Raw genomic sequence first — 23,177 nt, forward strand, 5'->3', positions numbered from 1 at the left:
GCCCACACACTGTGGGTGTGAGCTTTTTTCTCTTTTATCTATTCTGTTTGTCCTGACGGGGGTAAAGTATAGGCATATGCAGGCTCTAACGCTTGCTTTTGTTTAATTTTTTTATACCCACCCCCCAAAAAAAACTAAAACAGTTCATCCATTTATCCTCCCCTCCACCCCCTGCCACATGCAACCACCAATCTTTTCTTCATATCTATGAGCTTGGGTTGTTGTTTGGTTCTTTTTTTCAGATTCCACATATAAGTGAGGTCATATGGTATTTGTCTTTCTCTGACTTATTTCACTTAGCATAATGCCCTCAAGGTCCATTCATGTTGCAAATGGCAAAATTTCATTCTTTTTCATGGCTGAATAATGTTCCACTGTGTATATTTACCACATCTTCTTTATCCATCAGTGGACACTTAGGTTGTTTCCTTATCTTGGCTATTGTAAATAATGCTGTGATGAATGTGTGGGTACATATATCTTTTCAATTTTGTGTTTTCATTTTCTTCAGATAAATACCCAGAAGTAGAACTACTGGATCATGTAGTAGTTCTATTTTTTATTTTTTGAGGAACCTCCGTACTGTTTTCCACCAATTTACATTCCCACCAACAGTGCACAAGGATTCCCTTTTCTCCACATCCTTGCCAACACTTACTATTTCTACACTTTTTTATAATAGCCATTCTAACAGGTGGTATCTCATTGTGGCTTTGATTTGCATTTCTCTGATAATTAATTATGTTAAGTACTTTTTCATATGCCTGTTGGCCATTTGTAAACCTTCTTTGGAAAAATACCTATTCGGATCTACCTCCTATTTAAAAATCAGATTTTTTTGTTTTTTTTATTGAGTTGTAGGAATTCTTTACATATTTTGGTATTAGCCCCTTATCAGAATATATGACTTGTTGGGCTTCCCTGGTGGTGCAGTGGTTGAGAGTCCGCCTGCCGATGATAGTTGGATGTACTCCCACTTGTTCCTTTTTGCTTTTGTTGCTTTTGCTTTTGCTGTCAGAATTAAAAAATCATTGCCAAGACCAATGTCAAGAAGCTTACAACCTGTGTTTTCTTGTAGGAGTTTTATGGTTTCAGGCCTTAAGTTCAAGTCTTTTATCCATTTTGAGTTAATTTTTGTGTACAGTGCTGGGGAGTAATCCAGTTTAATTCTTTTGCACGTGGCTGGCCAATTTTCGCAAGTTCATTTATTAGAGTCTATTCTTTCCCCATTGTATATTCATGATTCTGTTGTTGTAAATCAATTGACCATATATGCATAGGTTTATTTCTGGGCTTTCTATTCTGTTCCATTGATCTAAGTTTCTGTTTTTATGCCAATACCATACTAATTTAGCTTTGTAATGCAGCTTGAAATCAGGGAGCATGATGCCTCCAGCTTTGTTCCTCTTTTTCCAGATTGCTTTGGCTATTTGGCATCTTTTATGGGTCTATAAAAATGTTTGGAGTGTTTGTTCTATTTCTTTGAAAAATACCACTGGGATTTTGATAGCGATTGAATTGAATCTGTAGATTGCTTTGGGTAGTATGGACATTTTAACAACAGTACTTCTTCAATCCATGAGCACAGAATATATTTCCATTTATTTATGTCTTCTTCAATTTCTTTCATTAATGTCGTATAGTTTTCAATATACAGGTGTTTCACCCCCATGGTTAAATTTATTTCTAAGTGTTTTACTCTTTTAGATGCAATTGTAAATGGGATTGTTTTCTTAAATTCTCTGATAGTTTGTTATTAGTGTATAAAACGCAACTGATTTCTCTATGTTAATTTTGTATCCTGCAACTTTACGAAATTCATTCATTAGTTCTAACAGTTTTTTTGGTGGAATATCCAGGGTTTATATATAGTACCATGTCATCCGAAAAGAATGACAGTTTTACTTCTTCCTTTCCAATCTGGGTGCCTTTTGTTTCTTTTCCTTGCCTTACTGCTTTAAGAATTCCAGTACTATGCTGTATAAGAGTGGCAGAAGTGGGCATCCTTGTCTTTTTCCTAATCTTAGTGGAAATGCTTTCAACTTTTCATCATTGAGTATGATGTTAACTGTGGGCTTGTCATATATGGCCTTTATTATGTTGAGGTACATTCCCTCTATATCCACTTTGCTGAGAGTTTTTAATCATAAACGGATGTTGAATTTTGTCAAATGTTTTTTCTGCATCTATTGAAATGATTATATGATTTTTATCCTTCATTTTGTTAATATGGTGCATCACTTTGAATGATTTGCAGGTATTGAACCAGCCCTGCATCCCTGGAATAAATTCCATTTGGTCACAGTTGTGTGATCCTTTTAATGTACCGCTGATTTTGATTTACTAATATTTGGTTGAGGATTTTTGCATCTATGTTCATCAGGCATATTGGCTTGTAATTTTCTTTTCTTTCTTTTTTTTTTTGTGACATCTTTGTCCCGTTTTGGTATCAGGGTTATGCTGGCCTTGTAAAATGTGTTTGGAAGAGCTCCCCTCTCTTCTATATTTTGAACGAGTTTGAGAAGGATTGGTATTCATTCTTCTTTGAATGTTTGGTAGAATTCACCAGTGAATCCATCTGGTCCTGGACTTTTGTTTGTTGGGAGGTTTTTGATTACTGATTCAATCTCTTTGTTAATCATTCTGTTCAAATGTTCTGTTTCATCATGAATCAGTTTTGGTAGGTTATATGTTTTAGGAATTTATCCATTTCTTCTAGGTTGTGCAGTTTGTTGGCACATAATCGTTCACAGTAGTCTCTTGTGATCCTTTGTATTTTTGATGTATCAGTTGTAATTTCTCTTTCATTTCTGATTTTATCTGAGTCCTCTCTTTTTCCTGGTGAGGCTAGCTACTGGTTGGTCTATTTTGTTTATCTTTTCCATAAATCAGCTCTTAATGTGATTGATCTTTTCTATTATCTTTTTTGTCTCAATTTTATTTGTTTCCATTCTGATCCTTGTCATTTCCTTCCTTCTACTAACCTTAAACTTCATTCTTTTTCTAGTCCCTTGAGGTGTAAAGTTAGGTTTTTTATTTGAGGCTTTTCTTGAGGTGGGCACTTATCGCTTTGAACTTCCTTCTTTGAACTGCCTTTGCTGCATCCCATAGATTTTAGTATATTATGTCTCCGTTTTCGTCTCAAGGTATTTTTAAAATTTCTCCTTTGGCCCATTGGTTATTCAGTAGTATGTTGCTTAATCTCCACATATTTGTGATTTTCTGGTTTTCTTCATGTAATTAATTTCCGGTTTCATACTTTCATGGCCAGAAAAGATCTTCGCTATGATCTCAATCCTCTTAAATTTATCAAATTTATCAAAATTTATCTTAAATTTTGTGGGGTCTGTCTTTAATTTTCATTTATTTTTCTTACCCTTTTCAAATGAGGTTTGACATTCCAGCCAAAGAGGTGATGTTAACTGTTGTAGATTTGTAAACACTGGAGTTGGAGGTGGTTTTGGTGGTGGGGTTACAAGCTGGGGGATCGATGACTGAGGTAGGGAGTTGCCAGTGGTGCCGTACTCACCTTGATTCAGGCTAACATGTCTGACCCTCAAGTAGATGAAGAATAAGTGCAGTTCACCCAGCGTCCCCACTCGCACCCTGGGTACTGCCTGTGTGTAGAAGGCAGGCCGTCTGCACAGCCAGCCGCCGGGTGAGTCTTGAGCAGAGGCCATGAGTGTGGCCTGGCCCTCTCTGAACGCTGTGTGAGGATGGAGGGTAGACAGCCTGAGGCAGCACAGTGGCACTTCGTCTCCCCACCCCTGGAAGAGTGGACAAGGCAGACACAGCCAAGGGGCACTGGGCTGGCTACTCCAGAGGGTGTGTCAGAGGATCAGTGATGCAGAGATGTTTGAAGGGCACCTCTGCTGACTGAAGAGAACATTTTTTCTCTATGTTGAAATAAACACCACCCAATTCCCCCAACCAACTGGCACAGGCCCCATAGTTTTTGGCAGCATCAACAGCAAAGCCCTGAGTCCTGCCAAGAGAAACAGCTTTGAACTCAGATATAAAGCGCATCAGAATAGGGGCCACACAAAGCTGCCAGCTATTTGATGGGTGTTGGGAGTAAAACACACCCACCCTTCCAAGGGCCCACCCAAGGGCATTCTCTCTGATCAGCAATCCTCAGAAACAGTGTCAGATCCTTTCCAAAAGCAAGAATTCCCACCTGCCCTCCCCTCCAACCCAAGGTAGACTTTACATCTAACACCTTGGGATCCTGCTTGGAGAGCTGGCTTCTGAGGCCTCCAACCTGCCAGTGATGACCCAGAGCTGGAGGGGCAGTGGGAACCCGAGGCACAAGAGGACAGGTGCTGGACTCCACCTAGGCCAAAGCTCCTGCCCTTGCCCTGAGACCATCAAGCCCTCTGGAGCTGGTCCTGGGAGGGAACATGATGCCAATTTCTGGCCAGGCCTCTGGGCAAGTTCCTGACCATTTCTGGGCCTTGGTTTTCTGCACCTGGAAAATGGAAGTAATGACATTAGCTGCCTTAGAAGGTTGGCGTTCTGTATATAAGGTGCCTGGCTATGCTTTTTACTTCAAAAACCTCTAATGTCTCTCAACTGCCTAGGGGGTCACCGACTCCAAATTACAGAATTTAAGGGAGGAACTATTCATTATACTTTACACTCCTACTAGCACTTCTGTGGATAGACTGAAATTGTTTTCGGAATGACAGAAATAAATGACAGTGGTACACGCATGATGGGTTCATGATCTCTACTGTGTGACCCACTGTCTGATTATACCCAAGAGGTGTGGGGTGCACTGGGAAGTACAGCAGACACAGTCGTGAATGCAAAATTGGTATCAGATAATAACAAATGGATGTGAATACCTGCTACGTGCATTACGTGTCCTAATTCCATGGTCAGTCGTATGATATAAACGTGATTGCATTCATGAACCTGAACGAGGAAACGGGTGGAGATGAGTGTCAGGTTTAAGATCATATGGGCTGGAAGTGAAAGAACTGCATGTGAACCCAGGCATGTGGCTGGGGAAACCCTGATACTAATTCCCACGCTGAACTGAAACTGCAAATATGATGCATCCTACGTAAGAGACTTGCACAAAAGCAGCCCCCGTGGATGCCAGCAGAGGACTGTCCCCCTGCCGGGGCTGACTGCAAGCTGCCAACGTGTCTTTAGGTTACAAGTGCGGAGCGGGAGGGAGTGCCAGCAACTGGCTCTCACGAGGCTGGTTGGTGCACGGCTGCTGGACGGAACCCCAGGTTCTACTAGGGACCCTGCTCCAGCGGGGTGACTGGGGCCAGTTCCTGGGCGATTTACATACAGTCACAACAGTGGAGGATGCAGAGCTGGAAGGGACCTCAGACAAGCCCCAGCCTCAGTGCTTCCCTGGTAGCATCCTTCCTCCTTTAGAAGATGTCATTCATCACTGCCATCCTTTGCTGTCTAAGTTTTAAATGTCAAGTCCCTGATTATAATGCTCCAGTGGGGCATCACCAACCCTTCTGTTATAAATACGTATCTTGGGCAGGGAACGGGACAGGTCCTGCTAGGGAATGAATGTTTGTGCCCCCATAAGATTCTTAAGTTGAAGCCTAATGAGATGGTATTTGGAGGTGGGGCCTTTGAGAGGTACTAGGTCATGAGGGTGGAGGCCCCATGGCGGGGTTAGTGTCCTTTTAAGAATACGAAGGAAAGCTAGCCTTCTGTCTGCTCTCAGCCATGTGAGGACAACAGCAAGAGGGGGTCCTCACCAGACACCTGATCTGCGGTGCTTTGACCTTGGACTTTTCAGCCTCCAGAACCTGGGAAAATCAGCGTCGGTTGATGAAGCTGCCCTGTGGTATGTGTTACAGACCAAGCTGAGACAGACCCCTCCTGCATGTGCTCTGCGAGGGCTCCTGCCTCTTGATAAAACCGCTTACCTACCTAAGCTTTGAAAAGAGGGATAGTTTAACACTATGCCGTTGTCTCTTCAGCCACCCTCAGCATCCTTTAAAATCCCATTTTTAGGGCTTCCCTGGTGGCACAGTGGTTGAGAGTCCGCCTGCCGATGCAGGGGACATGGGTTCGTGCCCCGGTCCGGGAAGATCCCACGTGCCGCGGAGCGGCTGGGCCCATGAGCCACGGCTGCTGAGCCTGTGCGTCCGGAACCTGTGCTCCGCAACGGGAGAGGCCACAACAGTGAGAGGCCCGCGTACCGCAAAAAAAAAAAAAAAAAAAAAAATCCCATTTTTAACCTCTGCCTGAGGCACCCATGATATCCAATTTAAACCCGCACAAATGGTTGGTACCCGCACAGTGCGTCCTGGAGCCCCCATCCCGGGACCCCGAGACCTCATTCCACAATCAGACATTCGCTCCCGCTGCGGGCCTTTCTGGGACAGCAACCTCCCGACCCAGGGGAAGACAGCAGGAGTGGGCAAGGTTGGCCCCACCAAGCCCAGGACCCAGTGGAGAGACAGACAGGTGCCCGGAGCCTCCTCTCCCAGCTCCGGAAGTACGAAATGCACGTACAACCAAAAGGGCTCCTGGAAACCATTCCTCAACGTTTCCTAATCAAAAAGACGAGCGGACTGTATTAACTGCCAGGTTCTTCACTACAGTTCTCTCCTCTCTCTAGACCAGTTCCCCCCAGGGGACACCTGGCGGTGACAGGAGCCAGTTTAGGTGTCCCCCTGGGTGAGAGGTGCTCCTGGCTTCGAGGGCGGGGGAGACCAGGGATGCTGGGGGCACAGGACAGCCCCCGGCAGGGAGTGATCTAGCCTGAAACGCTATAGGGCCACAGCCAGGGAACCCTGGTCTACACACACAGAAAACCGTTCTCCAAAAACTAAAGATGTGGTGTTCTTAATCCAAGAAGAAATCGTACCCACAAATCACATTTTATTAGTTGTCCAATGCCACCTTCCATTCATGTCCTGGGTTTTAATTAAATTTTATGGACTACCAGTACAAATCAATACAAAGCATTTTTTTTTTTTAACACACCAACAGCTTGAATGTTCCTGAAGCTTTTAAACAATGAGTTGACTGTGGGCAAACAGAAGGCAAGGACCCAGAGAGATAATTAGCTCATGCATCTGGTGCTGGCTAATAATTTTCACATGAATGTAGAAACCACTCAATGTTAACTGCGTTTATTTTGTTTTTAAATAGTTGGAAACTATAATAAAAGGCAATTTTCAGAAGCATCTTGGTTGACTGGGTAGAACAGCTTAATTTAAAAAATAATTAGTTACTGCCCCTTGGCTGGGGTGGGTGAACACACAGCACAGTCCTCCGTCCCGCTGGATGCCGGCAGATGGAGTGACCTTTCACAGAAGACATTTTCCTGCGTTTCTTCTCGTGGAAGCCAGAAGCCAGGAACAGCACCCTGCTTGGAAAAGAGAATGTTTGGTTCACACAGTCAGCTTTGGTTTATTTAAACAGGTAAGAAAGTGGTCCCCAGTTCCCCTGAGGAGAAAATGTGTCTTCTGACTTCTATCACCAGTCTGAATGTTTCCTTTTCTGTTAAGGTAAAAAGTACATTTTCCTTTCCCTCTAGTGTTCAGTTGCTCCTCTCCGGAAATACTCTTCAGATAAAGTATCCGTGTGTCTCGTTCGGTCAGCAGTCCCAGGCCACGCCTTCCCCACGGTGACCGTCTGCCGTCCAGTGCCCTCAGGGCACTGCCACGTCCTCGGATGTGGGTGACAATCTGATGCTCTGAACTGAAAGTTCTCACGATGCAGCTAAAGGTATCTTCTCAAAAAAATGTAAAAATGTAGCTACTTATGCTCTCTTAGTAAGGCTTGAGAACTGGTAATTAAATAAGCAGAATATAACTCATAAGCCAAAAAAGTGCATTTTAAATAAAATTAACAGATTGTTAAAACTACAACCAAAAATATGGATGAGCAGGTTATGTTTGGTTAATCTTGGGCAGAGATGATACAATAGCTATGGGTTCTTTTTCGTTTTTAGTCCATTTGGTTTTGCTTGATATAGTCACAAAGATCACGATGAGCGTATCTTTGAATTTCACACGGTCTCTCCTCACCGGCCTCCCGACATTTCAGCATCCCAGACACTACAGCCCCGCTGATAATCACTCAGATGGGGAGGGATGTGCTGGTCTTCCATTCTAATGAACTTTTTACAAAACTGGTCTTTGTTCATGAATATTTCAGTAAGCATAGAAAACAAACAGCTCTTGCTTTGCTGTAAACACACCATTAGGCTCACAATCTCACGATCAGGCCGCCTTTGTCAGACACCGGACGGGTGCGTTTGGGCTGTTTTTGCAAGCCAGGTTGAGGGGTTTCAGCTCCTGTTGCAGAAGCTAAACAGGCAGAGGGAAACAGGAGGCTCTCCCCTCGCCTGCTTTACTCATCAAATTCTTTTCATCAGTCAAATTCTTTTCTTGCTCTTCAGGGCAATCTTTTCCTTGTTGCAGCCATCCATTTGGTAATTGCAAAAGGAAAAAACTAAACCGTTTCCCCACATGGGCCCCTGGGAGCTCATGTTTTCTGGCTCCTTGTCTCCCGTTCCTGTTTGCGGAGGTGGGCCTCGATCTCGTGCCTGAAGACCAGCATCCCCAGCTGCCCGTGGGACGCCTCGTTCATGGCCTTGGACTGCATGCACATCTTGTACTGCTCGGGTGTCAGCTCGTCTACGCAGCGCTTCTCATGCCAGAGGTGGAAGAGGCCCCGCACAGGCGTCCGCACCACGATGAGGTTGCTGTGCAGGTACTTGCGGTAAAGGTGCACGTCCTCGCCACCCCAGCCTTTGATGTCCAGGTCGAACCCACCTGTGGGAGAGAGCACACTGCTGAACACACTGCCGGGGGCCCCTGATCCGCGCCAGAACAGGACGCTGCGTGGAGAGTAGGAGCATCTCGGGGAGGTCTCCCCGCCCCGCCAAGTGACGAGCGTCCACTGGGGTCAGAGGGCTCAGACAGGGGGCCCCAGCAGCGTGGCGGGCCGCAATTATAACAGCTCTGGGGTCAGCGATACCCCAGCCTTCGACCGAGGGCTGCCGCAGCGTCCCAACGTCCCAACCAAAACCTCTGAACGAAACCTCGTGGGATTCTTTGAACGTGGCCTCTTCCTGCAGACCAGGGCCCTGCTGTGTGAAAAATTCACATCCCACTAAAGCACTGTTCCTCCTATCGACTAGAGGGGTCCCCGAAGCTGTGTGTCCCCCACAGGCTGGTGAAAGGAGTCATTTTAGAGGGACTGGCCTCACAGTTCTGAAGTTTGACTCATAGAATCTCGTTTCACATTCTAGTGACTCCTTCACACAGTGAGGAAGGGTCACCTTTGAAAACTGAGACGGCCTCACATCTTCTCTTCACTTCAAGCCACGGCGTCCCACACAGAACCAAGAAGCACTGGCCTTGCTGTCGTCACTGTTCCTTTCTCAGTGAGGAGATTTCTTGGACCTTTTGTGGAGAAGTGACTCAGTGTCTTTGTCGTGCAGCCCCTGATTCCCTGCAGTCCCCAGGCCACGCTGCTCCGATGCAGACCTCCACTGGAGGGGGAAGTGGGGAACCCAGCCTGCACCCCTGGTGGTGAACACGGGTGCCATGTGGCCCCCAGACGTGGGACAGGAAGATCCTGAGTCACGGCCTGAATTCGAGTGTTGGTTATCATACTGGCGGCCACTTTCCCTCTCTTAAGTTTAGTTTCTTTACCCTGAAATGCAGCAGGTGCCATAACCAGATGAGGCAGTAGGGTAAGGGGCAGTGCTTGGTTGGCTGTGATGGATTTCTCATCACCGGTATCATTACTACTTATTAAATAGAAGGCGTACAAGTGAGACACCTGCAAATATGCACAGGATGGCAAAGAGCAACGGGGGTCCAGATGTGACCCAGAGGCTCTGAGCACGAGCCCCCTTCCCGCCTGCCACCCCCATGGTTGTGACAGTTATGCTCTATCGTTAGGAAAATCCAGTGTGTTATAACTCCAAAACTGATAAACGTACATCATCTCAAAATCACCGTTGCTTGTACACCGTTGAGTGAGGAAACAAGAGTTTCTCAAAATGGAAATTTCCTTCAGAACATTTAAAAAATATGTCACTTTTGGAAATTAGATTTGCACATAATCATTTAGGACGACTTCTTAAAGAAATCAAGGAGCACCCGCGGTGAGTTGCTGGGAACCTGAGCAAACCCACCACTCAGAGACCCATGTCCCCCACGTCCTGCTGCTTCTATCAGGACTTGACTTCAAGACGTTTGGGTTTTTTTAATCTTTCTAACTTGGTGGTCTCTTCAAGGGTCCTGTAGTCCCTGATGTCCACCACACTTCTGAGCAAAAGAAACTGGCCTCCTCAGACCGACTCACTGACCCTACAGAGAGAAGCCCTAAGCCTTGGGCAGGAGGGGATGGGGCCAGGAGAGAGCAAGACAGGGGGCTGAGGGGCCCCAGGGGGACGCAGGGGTGGCAATCTCCACGTGAGGGTGGGCCTCTAGCTCCACCCAGCTCAGGGTCCACCTGAGCCTCTGGGCCCAAGGTCAAGGCTTGGGCCTGTTCACTCATCCCTGGTCATGTACAATCCACAGATCTATTGCCTCCAGAGGCACCTGAGTAGGTGCTGCCATGGGGAGGGGGTGTGCTATTTCCCAGGGGACAGGAGACCCTCGGTGCTGAGCCTGACTATGCCCCCCGATGGCTGTGAGGTCCATCTGCCTCTGAGAGACTCGGTCCCTCATCTGCAACCAGAAGGCCTTTCCTCTCTGTGTTCTGGGAGCCGTGAGTGTGTGTGTGTGTGTTTGAGCGTGCTTGTGCATGTACGTGCGTGTGCACGCGTCCATGCATCTGTGTACATGTATGTGTGCCTGTGTGCCTGTTGACAGTGACTGCACACTCCGGACTTGAAGTGGCATCTGGAATTTTCACAGGTTCAGCAGAGAGAAACCGGAATCCTGCTGTGTGATTTTCCCCAGTCCTCCGTGCTGCCCTTCTTTCTGGTGGATCCCCTCTCCGTGGAGGACGTTCTGTGCGGAGGACACATGAGCCCGGCCCGGCTGGAGGGAGGCCCTGGACAACTTGCTTCGAAGCCGCCTTTATGCAACAGCCTGACTTTGCCCTCATTTCTGTCCTGCCCCAGGGACACTGAGAGATGCTGAAGGAGAAGACAGGGTCCCCACTGCCCCGAGCACCCTCAGCCCAGCGCCCACATCCGTGGCCGGAGAGCGTCCTCCTTAGGGACCAGGGCCCCGGGCTCACCTATGTTGATGAAGTCGGACCGGTACTGGCACGTCATCCCGAAACCGAAGTCTCTCCAGAACCCAGTTTCCTTCTTTATGACCTGCAGGGAGGGCACCATCACTTGAGGGAGGAGGACAGAGTGAACATGGATGGGGGTGTCACACATGAGGGGTGCGTCACTGACACACAGCCACCCCCTGGTTGGGGACGTGGACAACAGTCAGGACACAGCAAGCCACCCGTCCCCAAGGGGCTCTGTGATTTTGGGCACCTGTGGCCGGAATGTTTCCAGGGCAGAGGCTTGAACACACACACACACACACACACACACACACACACACACACACTCTCTCTCCCTCACAGAGCAGTGGGGTCCGGGGTGGGGAGCCAGTTTGGGGTGGCGCCATGGAAAAGCCACCTACACATCTGGCCTGACACCTGCACGGGCAAGAAGGAGGCCTGGGGCCCACAGGCCAGGTGGGCGGCCAGCAAAGGGCTCAGGAAGCTGAGAGAAGGAGAGAGAACCACCTAGAATTCAGGCGCCCTGGCCTGGGGCACGAACCGGACTCCCTCAGGGACTGAAAAGAAAACCCAAGGCTGCGCTGCTGGTCCTGGACAAGGGCACTGAGAGGCCAGGTCCTGAGGACACGCTCTGTCCATTCATCCGCGGTCCGTTTTAACATCAGCTGCTCTCCATGCACGTGCCGGGCCTCCAGGCAGGGACCAGCTATGAAAAGCTGGGCCTGGCCCTGCCCCATGTCTCACTCTGCAAGTACGTTCCTAACGTATTTGCTGGAACAGCAAGACTAATTTTAAAATGGTTTTTGTCGTTTACGTAGTTTTGGCTGCACTAATCCTGGGAGTGGGTTTGCGACCCTTAATGGCTGTTTTTCTGGATTTGTCCTGGTCGCTCGCGTAGGTGTTAGGAGGAAAGGAGGCCCCGCAGCAGGGCCCCTGCGCTGCCTGTTGCCCCTAACTGGAGAGAGCTCATCCCGCCTGGGCAAGACTTCTGGCCGGCATGTCTGCCTCAGGCAGGCCTCTCAGTCCCTCTGTTTCTGTTCCTTTAATGAGGAGATTGAGCCAAGTCGCCCCAAGGGCTCTACCAGCCTGACACCCAAATACGCACCCCCTCGCTGCCCTCCACCTTCCCAAGGGCTCACTCCACCTGTACCACAGGCTAAACTACACTTGACAAATGGCCTGCAGAAGCGGCGATGGACTTAACATTTCTTGTACTCTGCAACCTATGAAACCGTCTTATTTCACTACAACCTACACATGGATGTCACTTACACTATGGTTAGCACAAATCAAGACCAAGGAGAAGAAGGGCCGGGAGAGGCCTGTCTCTCTCCCTCGACTCCAGAACAAAGGCCTGCTGTACGGTAGCTCCCCAGCCACAAGTGTCATTAGTATCAACTGGAAAGATTTCACAGAGCAGGAAAGTCGGGAAATTTTTCCACTGAGTCATTTTTTAGAAATGGTTTCTGTTCCATCCCAGTCATGGCAGGTACACTGTCTCTGCCACAGCTAATGGCTCACTGTCCTTTCTGGTGGCCGGGACACAGACATGGCCTCGGTAAAAATGCAGTCAAAGAGGGCTCCCCTGGTGGCGCAGCAGTTAAAGAGTCTGCCTGGCCGATGCAGGGGACATGGGTTCACGCCCTGGTCCGGGAAGATCCCACATGCCTCAGAGCAACTAAGCCCGTGAGCCACAGCTACTGAGCCTGTGCTCTAGAGCCTGCGAGCCACAACTACTGAGCCCACATGCCACAACTACTGAAGCCTTCGCGTCTAGAGCCCGTGCTCTTCAACAAGAGAAGCACCACGATGAGAAGCCCCTGCACCGCAACAAAGAGTAGCCCTCACTCGCTGCAACTAGAGAAAGCCCGTGAGCAGCAACGAAGACCCAACACAGCCAAAAATAAATAAATAAAATAAATTTATATATTAAAAAAATGCAAAGAGCCGTGCAGCATTCGAACTTCAAATATTTGGCAGTTGTCTACCTTGCATTTAAGAGAGAAAGCTCCACACAGGGAAAACAGTGGGCCAGCGCTTAGGGAGAAACCTTAGAGGGACTGCAGAGGTAGCCTCCCAGGACCCACTGAGTGGACACAGTGCCCGGCAAGGTATGACCCTCACCTGGGGACAGTGTGACAGAGGCAAACTGACTTGTGAGCGGGGAATGAGCTACACACTTACTAACGGGGGCTTTAAAGTCAGCAGGCCATGAAAAGCCAGTATCTGAACAGCGCGTCGAAGTTCAGCCCTTGGTGGGAAGAGATCCAGTGGCGCCATCGGCATGTACCGTGCGGGCAAGACGGGCATGCGTGCCAAGTCCACGGCCCTCAGGTGGGCTGGGCGCTAACTGAAGCAGTGCCCTCAACAGCCCGTGAGGTCTCGAGCGTGCGGCAGGCCGCAGCACAGCCCCCTTCCGAGCCCTCAGTGGGTTAACTGCAGCACAGCCCCTTTCCGAGCCCTCCCCCAGGCAATCAGAATAAAATCCACAGGAACATCCGGCTGCAGCGGTCCCACGTGACCTGCCCCTGTCTGCCCTGTCCATCCCCTGTCCCCTCGAATGTGCCAGCTCACAGGTCTCCAAGGCTGGACACCCGCAGTCTGCCCGGCTGGGGTCACCCTTTCCTGCTCACCACTGGGCTCTGCTCAGAGCAGTCACCCTGACCCCCCGCCAGTGTCACGTCACATCAGCTGGTTTATTTTCTCTGTAATGTGAGGGCTCTCTGAAACCTTCCTGTCGAGGGGCTGTTTCTGCCTGCTGTCCTCACCCACCACCGCTGGTGAACGTAAGCTCAGGGCCTTGGTCTCGTTCAGGCTGGATGTGCAGGTCCAATCCAGCACCCAGCAGGCACTCAGTCACTCCTTCTCCAAGGAACAAGTGAGGAACAACCGGCCAGTGGAAACAGAGACGGCTGGGGTAGGGAATTCTCAGCAGCGAGGGGCTCAGCCCAGGCCTCAGAGTCCACTGAGGAAGCTCTCAGAACCTTGGGCTCTGGACCCACAGGCAGAAACGCTTTCCCCTTCCTGGGCTCTAAGCAGACGGCTCGACTTCTTAGAACCTCTGCACCAAGCTTCTACACGGAGCTACACATGCGTGTGACGTCTACTACCGTGAAGGAGATGGAGATGATACTCTAAGAGGACCATCCCCCTGCCCTGGATCTCACTCCTCTGCTTCCAGGGCTGTGTCCTCAAGACCATGCCCCCTTCCGACCCCCAGCACCCTCTGCACCTGGATCCCAGCAGGCTCTGCCCGGCATGACACACCACAACCGGACAACTGGACAGTGGTCAGGCCCGCCCTCCCTCGGGAAGCCCACAGACACGCGCTCTGGGGGAGGTCATGTGATGGGAGTGACAACTTCCTATCAGGACCAAAACACAAAGCACAAATCAGCGCCTCTCCCCACAGATGTGGGAAGGCTCCTCCCTGAGGCCCCACAGGTTCAGCCACACCTGTGGGGCTCCACGTGGCTGACTTGGCAAATGCCGGGGAAGCAATCTGGGCCGGAAAATAAAATCAGTTACAAATTCTCAGGCAGAGTATTTCCTCTAAACCGGAGAGAGTCTCCCAGGAACCGAGGCTGCGTTTGGCCCGCGTCACGTCACCGGAAACCCCATGGGCCCCAGGTTTACAGGCCTTGTGCCTGATGTGAGGCTCTGCCGTTGTTGCCTTGAAGTCTTAGTAAATCCTGAGTACTGGGCCTGTGAATTCACCGTGCACCGGGCTGTGCAGTCACGCAGTGAGCGGCAGACAGCCTGGGCTGCAGGGGTCCCGAGGCCGGGCTGCCACCCCCCATACACCCCGTGTGGGCTGGGCCCTGAGGCTCAGGGGTCACATGCACAGGATCCCAGGGGCTGCATGTGGTGTGCACGGGCCTCGGGCTGGGAGGCAGCATGACCTGCCCGTGATCACTCAGCCAGTCGAGGCCGAGCCCAGACCAGCACCAGGCTGGCCATGACGGTGTCCATTTCTTGACAAATAAGGTGTTTCTCAAGCCACAGCTTTCAAAGAATTGGTCTAAGAATGGACTCAATTGCCACCTCCTCCAGGATTTGTACTAACCCACACTTTTCTACAAGTCTCCTTTCATCGGCATCTGCATGAAAAAGTGAAGTGTTGGGACTTCCCTGGTGGCACAGTGGTTCAGGATCCGCCTGCCAATGCAGGGGACACGGGTTTGAGCCCTGGTCTGGGAAGATCTCACATGCTGCAGAGCAACTGAGCCCATGTGCCACAACTACTGAGCCTGCACTCTAGAGCCCACAAGCCACAACTACTGAAGCTCGCACACCTAGAGCCTGTGCTCTGCAACAAGAGAAGCCACAGCAATGAGAAGACTGCGCATGGCAACAAAGCGCAGCCCCCGCTCGCCGCAGCTAGAGAAAGCCCACATGCAGCCACAAAGACCCAACACAGCCAAAAATAAGTTAAAAAAAAAAAAAATGAAGTGTCTTCTGAAGGGCATCGTTCTGGACCAGGACTCTGCCCAGGGAGCCTGCAACCCAAAGTCAGACCCTCTGCCCCCTGGAAGCACGTGGATGTGGAGAACGTGCCCCTGCCCCCAGCTGCCGCAGTCTGGTCCCATCACTTGAGTTCCCGACCTGCCACCCAGCGCTGAGGGCGTCTGAGCAAGTGACACATGCCTCTGGGCTTCAACGTTCTCACCCGTGACATGAGCATAGCACTCCTTTTCACCTTACTGACTGTTACACGGCAACGTGGGCAGAGTGCCGGCTGCCCAAAGGCCACGGACATGGCATCTGTTAATGTGACTTCTGTTCTCAGAGAATGTCTGCTTCCTGAACAAACAGAAACAGACTAAAAGGATGGACCAGGCCCAGTCAGCACTTTTTAGAAATTTAAATTGAAATGCAGGTCAGTGGTGAAGTACTCTTTGGACTAAAGGAGAGAGAAGGGTGTAATGAGAGAGAGGTGAGGACAGGGTCCGCGGACCAGGCGTACGCTGACCAGTCGTCAGACAGTGCCGGGCAGGACCACGTGGCAGAGGGAGCGGCCAGGCACTGTGGGCATCAGCGCCGGAGAGGAGATGGCCCTCGGTGGAGGGCAGCTCAGGAGACACGGGGCAGGGGTGCTCAGGCTGGCGTCAAGCCCAGGTGCTGGGCTTGGGTTTGCAGACATTTCCTCGGTGATCAGTACGAGAGTCAGATTGTGGAGGGCAGTTCATCCCCCAAAGAATCAGGATTCAGGGCTGTGCTGGCACAGCCTGGACCAGCCCAACACCTGGGCAAGGAAGTCTCTTCCCAGCCCTGTCCAGAGACGTCACAGGGGGAGCCTGCACCAGGCCCTGCAGGAGGACTGACTCCCTGAAGATAGACAGCCAACGCTGGGAGCCAGCTCCTTCCCCCTTCGGAGAGTGGGCTTTAAACACGTCTGAGCACACCACTGACTTTATGCCTTCAAAGGTTTTTTTTTTTAGTGGAATTAATCTGTGTTTTGGAAACGCATCTCTGGCCAAGGGTGAAGGAGAGACTGGAGTGTGAGGGAGAGATGGATCTAGATGGCCCCTGCAGTGGCCTCAGCAGGAACTGACAAGGCTCAAACCAAGAGAGGGGATGTCTAAAGTTAGCAGATACATGAATGAGGGTTATTCCTTTCTCGGAAGGCTGTTTCTACATTAAAGCATCAGCAAGTTTCACCTCAGGTTTAAAACTCTACAAACTAATATTAGTATGAAATCCCATGATTTCACTTACTACTGATTACTAACGGTCTGTACTCAAATGTAAAGAAAGAAGTAACCTGAACCAAAAAAAAATCCCCGTAAATTTGGTTTCTCGCCTCTACCTGCAGGCAAACGTTATCAACTGTCAGTGGCAACAGCCAGAAGTAATAAGTGGTACACTGACTACCAAGGTTGTATTTTCAGGGCTGCTAGCCAAGGCTCCCATTTGCACATGGCAGTCATCTGTCACAGCCGCATTCCGGACCTGGGCTTTCCCGTCACCTTGACACTGATGTACTCCAGTGAAGGCTCTCAAGAATTTATTAATATATATGTGTCGTATCTTTCAAGACTGAGCCAAAAGGAACCCCTGGCAGGAAGTCTCTCCTAATTTACCCACCTCCAATCACTACCTGTTATTTTATACCTTCTCTGCACCCACATGTTTTCTCTCCACCATATTAACTTCAGGAGTTTGAGGCTTTCCTCTGGTCATTTCCTTTCTATTTCCGCTCTCACCTAGATCTTAAGTAAATCTGTCTCTGCCACACTCGATAAGGGAATTCTGGTCTTGGCCTGAGCTCTAGCTGGTTGTGTGACCCTGGGCGAGTCTAGGAGAAAGAAGTGAGTGAGTGAAATGACCTGGGGCATCACTGCCACGCACAGGAAACTGCTCCAGTCCCTGACTGCTCCACGCACACCTCGACTAGCTCTCTATGGGCAGTAAGTGCTCCAGAAAGGGCTCATCCAGTAAGAACATAATGGATGCTTTTCTTTTTTGACAGAGACCTCTTTGTCTCAGAGACAATTGCTCTTTCTAGGATAAATAGCCATAAATACTGACTCCTAAAATACCAGACCCGTGTGCTCTATGGAAGGTCTCAGCTGTATTCGGAGGTGACTGGTAAAGGCTGCAGGATAACTCAGAGGCCTCGGAGCTGTGGACACAGCAATCTGAGTTCTGTTTCTGACTTGACCACTAATTCTGAGGACCTGAAAAGCTGGCTGGACCATGCCAGACCTTGAGCTTCCCTGCAGGAATGGCAATAAAAGGATAAAACTTTTAAATTGTGAAATGAAATGAATTCCTTGAAAGCAAATAAGGTCTTGATTTGAAGTTGAAACATTAATCCTATTCAATGTCAAATGTAAAGCAGTACTTTACTGAAAATCAAAGGAACTTTTATTCTGATTGGTTGAAAGAAAATAAATCCTGCATCCCACTCCCCCCCTCAAGCCCTATTAGACGCTTAAAACTCTATGGAAAGGAAACATGAAGTTTTTCTGGCTCAACAGGAGTGATATCACCTCTAAGTAGGAGTGAAAAACTCTTACTGTGTTTATGTATAAAGCACATGCATACACACAGTATGTACAGACACACAACGAATGTGTGGTATTACAATTTCGCTGGGGGAAGAGAGAACGGTGTTATCACTGTGCTGTGCGCCTCACGCCGCAAGTGAAGCCACGCTAAGACATGGTGAGAAATGAACCTGGTGCAGCCTAGAGGAACCCAGGCTGGAAAAGATCATTACATCAGCTGCCAGAGGTTAACTGGAAGGGGACCCAGGATGGGGTGGGAGAGAACAGGTTTTCCTACTTCTGGAAGCTTCAACACAGAATCAGTCTTCCCAAAGAATTCCACAGAACACATTTTCAATGAAAATCAGTTTACTCTCCCACTGCAGGGAAGCATGGAAGACTGAGTCCCATCACCTCCTCATGGTCAGACAGCGGCTTCCTTTCTCCACCCTGAGAGGTAAAGAAACACGGCTTTGCCACCTCAACAGGAGAGACAGCCGCTTGAGGCAATTCCTACCACCGCCCCCCAGGCTCAGCCTGAGCTGGCAACAGCTTCAGATAAGCCCCACTGGCGTCTCTACAGAAGACCACAGCCCAGCTTGGCGATGAAAACAGTGGGACATTTTGCCTCGGAGGGGCACACCTTCCAGCGGCACAGGGACCTTCTGTTGGCTTCACCCCGTCCTCCTATTGCCTGCAGTCTCTGCTGAAGGGACCAGCGAAGACATCTCAGCTTCCAGAGAGCCTTGGTGCTGTGTGGGTCCCCTACCCATCACCTGTGCGGCTGGGATCTTAGCACAGAAGTCCCTCCCATATTCCTGTGAAAGCCACCTTGCTGGTGACACTTCTGATGCTAATGTGGGAATGGTGACGGAGAGCAGGGATCTAGCCCCTGTCCCACTGTGTGCCTGGTGGCAGGGGGTGTGCCCGTCAGCCACCTCTTCCTAACTTCCATTTTCCACCTGTCCGATGGGAACCTAAATCTCACCTTTCTTACCTCATAGGATTGTAATAATAAAGGGGCAATGTGCTGCAACCATAATGCAATAATACTGGTTTCCAAAACTGTAGAAGAAAACTATGAAATTACCTTTCTGTAAGGTACTGTTCCTATTTACTTTCCACTTTTAAATACTGCAAGCCTTTTAATCAACGAGGCGCTGGGAACAAAGGCCAGAACACCTGTCACACTTACAAATTACTCTGGGAAGCAATCCACAGGTTTCCACTCACCTCCACTCATGGTCAGGTGCCCCTGGTGACGAAAGACATGAAACAGAGCCCCACCAAGGCCCCTCGGGGGAGCACTCACCAGCTGCTTTTCTAAGGGAGGGATCGAGTCATGATGGCCGTATATTATGCCAGGATTGTACTGACTGAAAAGGACCGGATAAAATACCTTCTTCCCTGCAAACCAGAAAACAAACATATGCGCTAAGCGACAGATAAAGCTGTTAGGTTTGTTCATTTATACGCAACCGTCAGAAACAGCCTAGGGATCTGCGTCCACTGTCCCTTTTGCCTCCACTGGTCTCTGACACAGACCTTAGCAGAACTGCGGCAGATAGACCAGATGGACACACACGGATTCCTGACTTCCCAGCACAAGGGTAATGTTCCAAGCTCTGACAGCCAGTGGACCTGGCACTGGGCACAACTAGTGGGAATGGGTGTGAAAGAGGGCCCCAGTGCCCCCGTCCTGCCAGACCTTAACCCTTTAACTGCTGGCTCGTGGGGCAGTCAGCCAGGGTGACTTCAGGCAGCAGGAAAAGACTTTGGGAGCCCTGGGTAGCGGCTCTTTACCAATTTTCACAGAAGAATGTCAGTATCTGAACAACGGACATGGCCATTCCAGTGGTTATCAGCTGAGTATCGGCCTTGCTGCCGAGTCAAAGCTATGAGAACAATTTTCATACTGTGGGTTCTTTCTGTCTGGAGCCCCTCCTGCCCTGGTAAAAGCCCATAGCCACTCCTTCCCTTCCGTTTCAGTAGTGTCTCCCAGGCCCAATCCTCCCCCACCACACCTGCTCCCGGGTCATCCCCTAAAGCTGACCTCCTAGGGGAGAATGGAAAAGGGGCTGTACACACGAACTTGGGACCAAGAGTCCCAGAGCTATGGTGGCTGACAGGCCCACAGCACGACACCAAAGGAGGAATCAAAGCAGACGGCATCCTTGTCTTTGTCAGCGGGGTAAATAAGGCAGATCCAGGAGCGGGTCGTTGGGGCGACCTAAGAGGATGCTCGGGAGGGGAGCCCCACCTGGCTGCGTGTTCAGCCTGCAGGTGTTGAGGAGCTCGGAGGTGAAGTAGATGTCCACGTCGCAGAAGAAGAGCAGCACGTTACGCCCCGTCCAGGAGCGGGCGCCCACGTCCAGCCCCTTTCCCCGAGAGAACTCCCCATTCAGCTGGATGAAGGTGAAGTTCCTGAAGTTGGCGGCTCTGAAAGGTGAGACCACACACAGTCACTCAGGTGCCCGGGCTTGCTGCCGGTGGAATCCCGTGGAAAACACACAACCGAGGCCCACGACATCTCACCACGTGTCTTCTGTGACCCGAGGGCACTGGGATTAAGGGTACCAAGGATACTCGAGAAGTTTTAGCACCAATTTATTTTTTCTTTTTCTAGCAGTTTCCCCATATTGAAAACTACTGTCACGGCTAATGTGTGCTCCTCATGAGGGGGAGAACGTGAGCCAGTAAAGACCAGGTGACAGAACCCGGAACAATCCCAATGCCTCTGGAGCCAATGAAACCAGTGGCCAAGGAAATAAAGCCACACTGCAATGGCCCCACTGAGCAGCTTCTCATCGGGATTCCCTCCAGGAACCCGGCAGCGTGGTCCAGGTGTATGTCTATCCCCAGACACGCTTACACCTGGATCCCTTCCCCACCCGAAGGTAAAACAGCCGAGCACAGTAAGGAAATGACACTTGGATTCAGAAGATGAGGACGTTTGGGACCTGGCTCCCCTGTGGATTAACGCTGTGATCTAGCCAAGCCCATTAATCTCCTGGAGCCTCGGCTGCCTCATCTGCAAAACAGAAATAACGACACCTTCCTTAACTGCTCTCAGAGTGATCAGCGTGGTAAGTGACGCTAAGAGTATAACGCGCACCAGGTGAGCATCAGCCAGTCTGTTGCCAGCACAGGCCTGAGGTAATGGAGTCCAGGTGCTTCTTCACCTGGCTGCTCTCTCCCAGAACCTTCTGAGATGCGGCACGTCTTGAGCAAAAATTCCAGGAATTCATCTAGTACCTAGTGGGACAGGGACTGTCTTCTCCCAGAGGCCCACGCTGGGTCCTACTGGACTCCCAATTCCACTTGTACAGGCCTGGCATCTGGCCAGCCCCTCTCCCGTGACACACCCTTCCTGTCCTGATGGCTTCCTCGCCCCCAGCTCAGAGCCCTCCCCCCACCCAGCCTATCCCATCCCCCGATTCTCTCTAATCCTGATGCCTCAAAAGAGGTTCAAAACCCATCTCCATTGTTTAAAGTCTGTAACTATCTCAGGTAAAGGTCACCACAAATACAGTCATAAACTTTTCAAATGTATCTGGTAATTTAATCAGTGAAACTAGTTCTGCTACCCCTTCCTTGACTCGTCACCTCCTTTCAGACCTGGCAATGAGCTTGGGTTTTTTATCCTGGGAATCTGGGCCCAAGCTTGTCTGAGTCTGAGGCCAAACATGCTTTTCAGATTAAGGCACAAGGCCTGGTACCTGGAGGAGAACTGGATTGTAAGCCAGGAGCCCAGGTCCAGGGCCTGGAGCTGCCCAGCCCCACTGGGTACCCAATGGATGCTGGTGATTAAACGTGTCCACAGACGAATGACTGCAATCCAGCACTGCCTCTCATTATTTGGGGCAGTCACTTCACTTCTCTGGCCTCAGTTTCCTTGCTGCAAAGCCTCATGGTACTTTACATGCTAAGGTTCTACTGTTGGATGATTCAGCCCAGCACTGCTCTACCCGGTTCTACTCTTTCAGAACGCCGTTTTGACTCTTCTCTCTGGGTAGGCGGGCCACAGTTCCTATTTTCTGAGTCGCCTGGGGGTTATGCCCCAGCCTTCCCTGGTAGGGACAGCGCTGCCCCCTTCTCTGCAAAGAAAACATCCAGGTGGAGTTAGACCTTTGTAGCACCTCTGCATCCCCTGGAGGTTTCTACAGCCCACTTCCCCCTGCCCTACTTGATCAGTTCTCAGGAAAGTTCTACCCTTGGGAGATGCCTGGGTTTTCACCTGTTCATCTAAGCTAGCCTCACAGAACTTGTCCACTGTCCAGTGGGCCGGCTTTCTCTCACAGCTGTAGCAGGTCTCTTTTCTCAACTGTCTCACAGTTCATACTCTGTGAGACCACAGGGACTAATTTCCAGGGCAGGGAGGGCTTACATGCCTAAGCACCAAATCCTTGTTCACGTGTATCTGACTCATGACTCAGGTGGCTCCTCCCAGGTTTCCCAGGGTCTATCATTAGAGATTGCAAATAGAAAAATGCTTCACATTTGAACAATGGCAAGAAACTTTCGCCAAGAGTAGGGGAAGGCAGGTCCTTAATTCACTGTGTTAAAGACAAGCAGGATTTTTGTCCCAAACAGCTTACAGTCCATTTGTGTTGACATATCAAATATTTACACACAAATAATATATTTGCTATTTACTGTGTAGAATATCAAACATTTACACAAAGTGGAGTCATGTTTAATACTTAAATAAGAATACAGGCAGCATTAGAAGCTGAACTAACAGCATCGAAGGCATGACCAGCCAGGGGGCTGAGTGAGTAGTCGGGAGGCAGCAGAGGGCTACAGGTCCAGGGAGAGTGGTGACTGGGGGAACACACGTACCCCACACAGAGCTTAGTCTCGTTTGTTCTGTCCCCCAGTTCCCCAAGCCCTGGTCTGAACTCTGCTGATGGACTGCTCTTCTCTGCCCTGCTGCAGTGGGTGGAGGTGGGAGAAAGGGAGGGGAGGAGAGGGGGAGGGGAG

The 23,177-nt window shown here is 49.9% G+C and overlaps 1 protein-coding gene across 5 annotated transcripts in view; it reads right to left on the reverse strand.

Moving 5' to 3' along the window:
- Nucleotides 1-7,105: 7,105 nt before the first annotated feature.
- The window catches only part of CSGALNACT1 (chondroitin sulfate N-acetylgalactosaminyltransferase 1), a 255,249-nt gene continuing 239,177 nt past the window's right edge, over nt 7,106-23,177 (reverse strand). For all 5 annotated transcript variants that reach the window (XM_024765173.1, XM_024765172.1, XM_024765176.1 and 2 more), the window contains 4 exons: nt 20,455-20,633; nt 19,507-19,601; nt 11,200-11,281; nt 7,106-8,771 (listed from right to left, as the gene is read on the reverse strand). In XM_024765173.1, coding sequence (XP_024620941.1) covers nt 8,482-8,771; nt 11,200-11,281; nt 19,507-19,601; nt 20,455-20,633 — 646 coding nt within the window. In that variant the 3' untranslated portion in view covers nt 7,106-8,481. The remainder of the gene's footprint in view (nt 8,772-11,199; nt 11,282-19,506; nt 19,602-20,454; nt 20,634-23,177) is intronic.

The sequence above is a fragment of the Neophocaena asiaeorientalis genome, unplaced genomic scaffold, assembly GCF_003031525.2.
Source record: "Neophocaena asiaeorientalis asiaeorientalis breed wild unplaced genomic scaffold, Neophocaena_asiaeorientalis_V1.1 scaffold14, whole genome shotgun sequence".
NCBI lineage: Eukaryota > Metazoa > Chordata > Mammalia > Artiodactyla > Phocoenidae > Neophocaena > Neophocaena asiaeorientalis.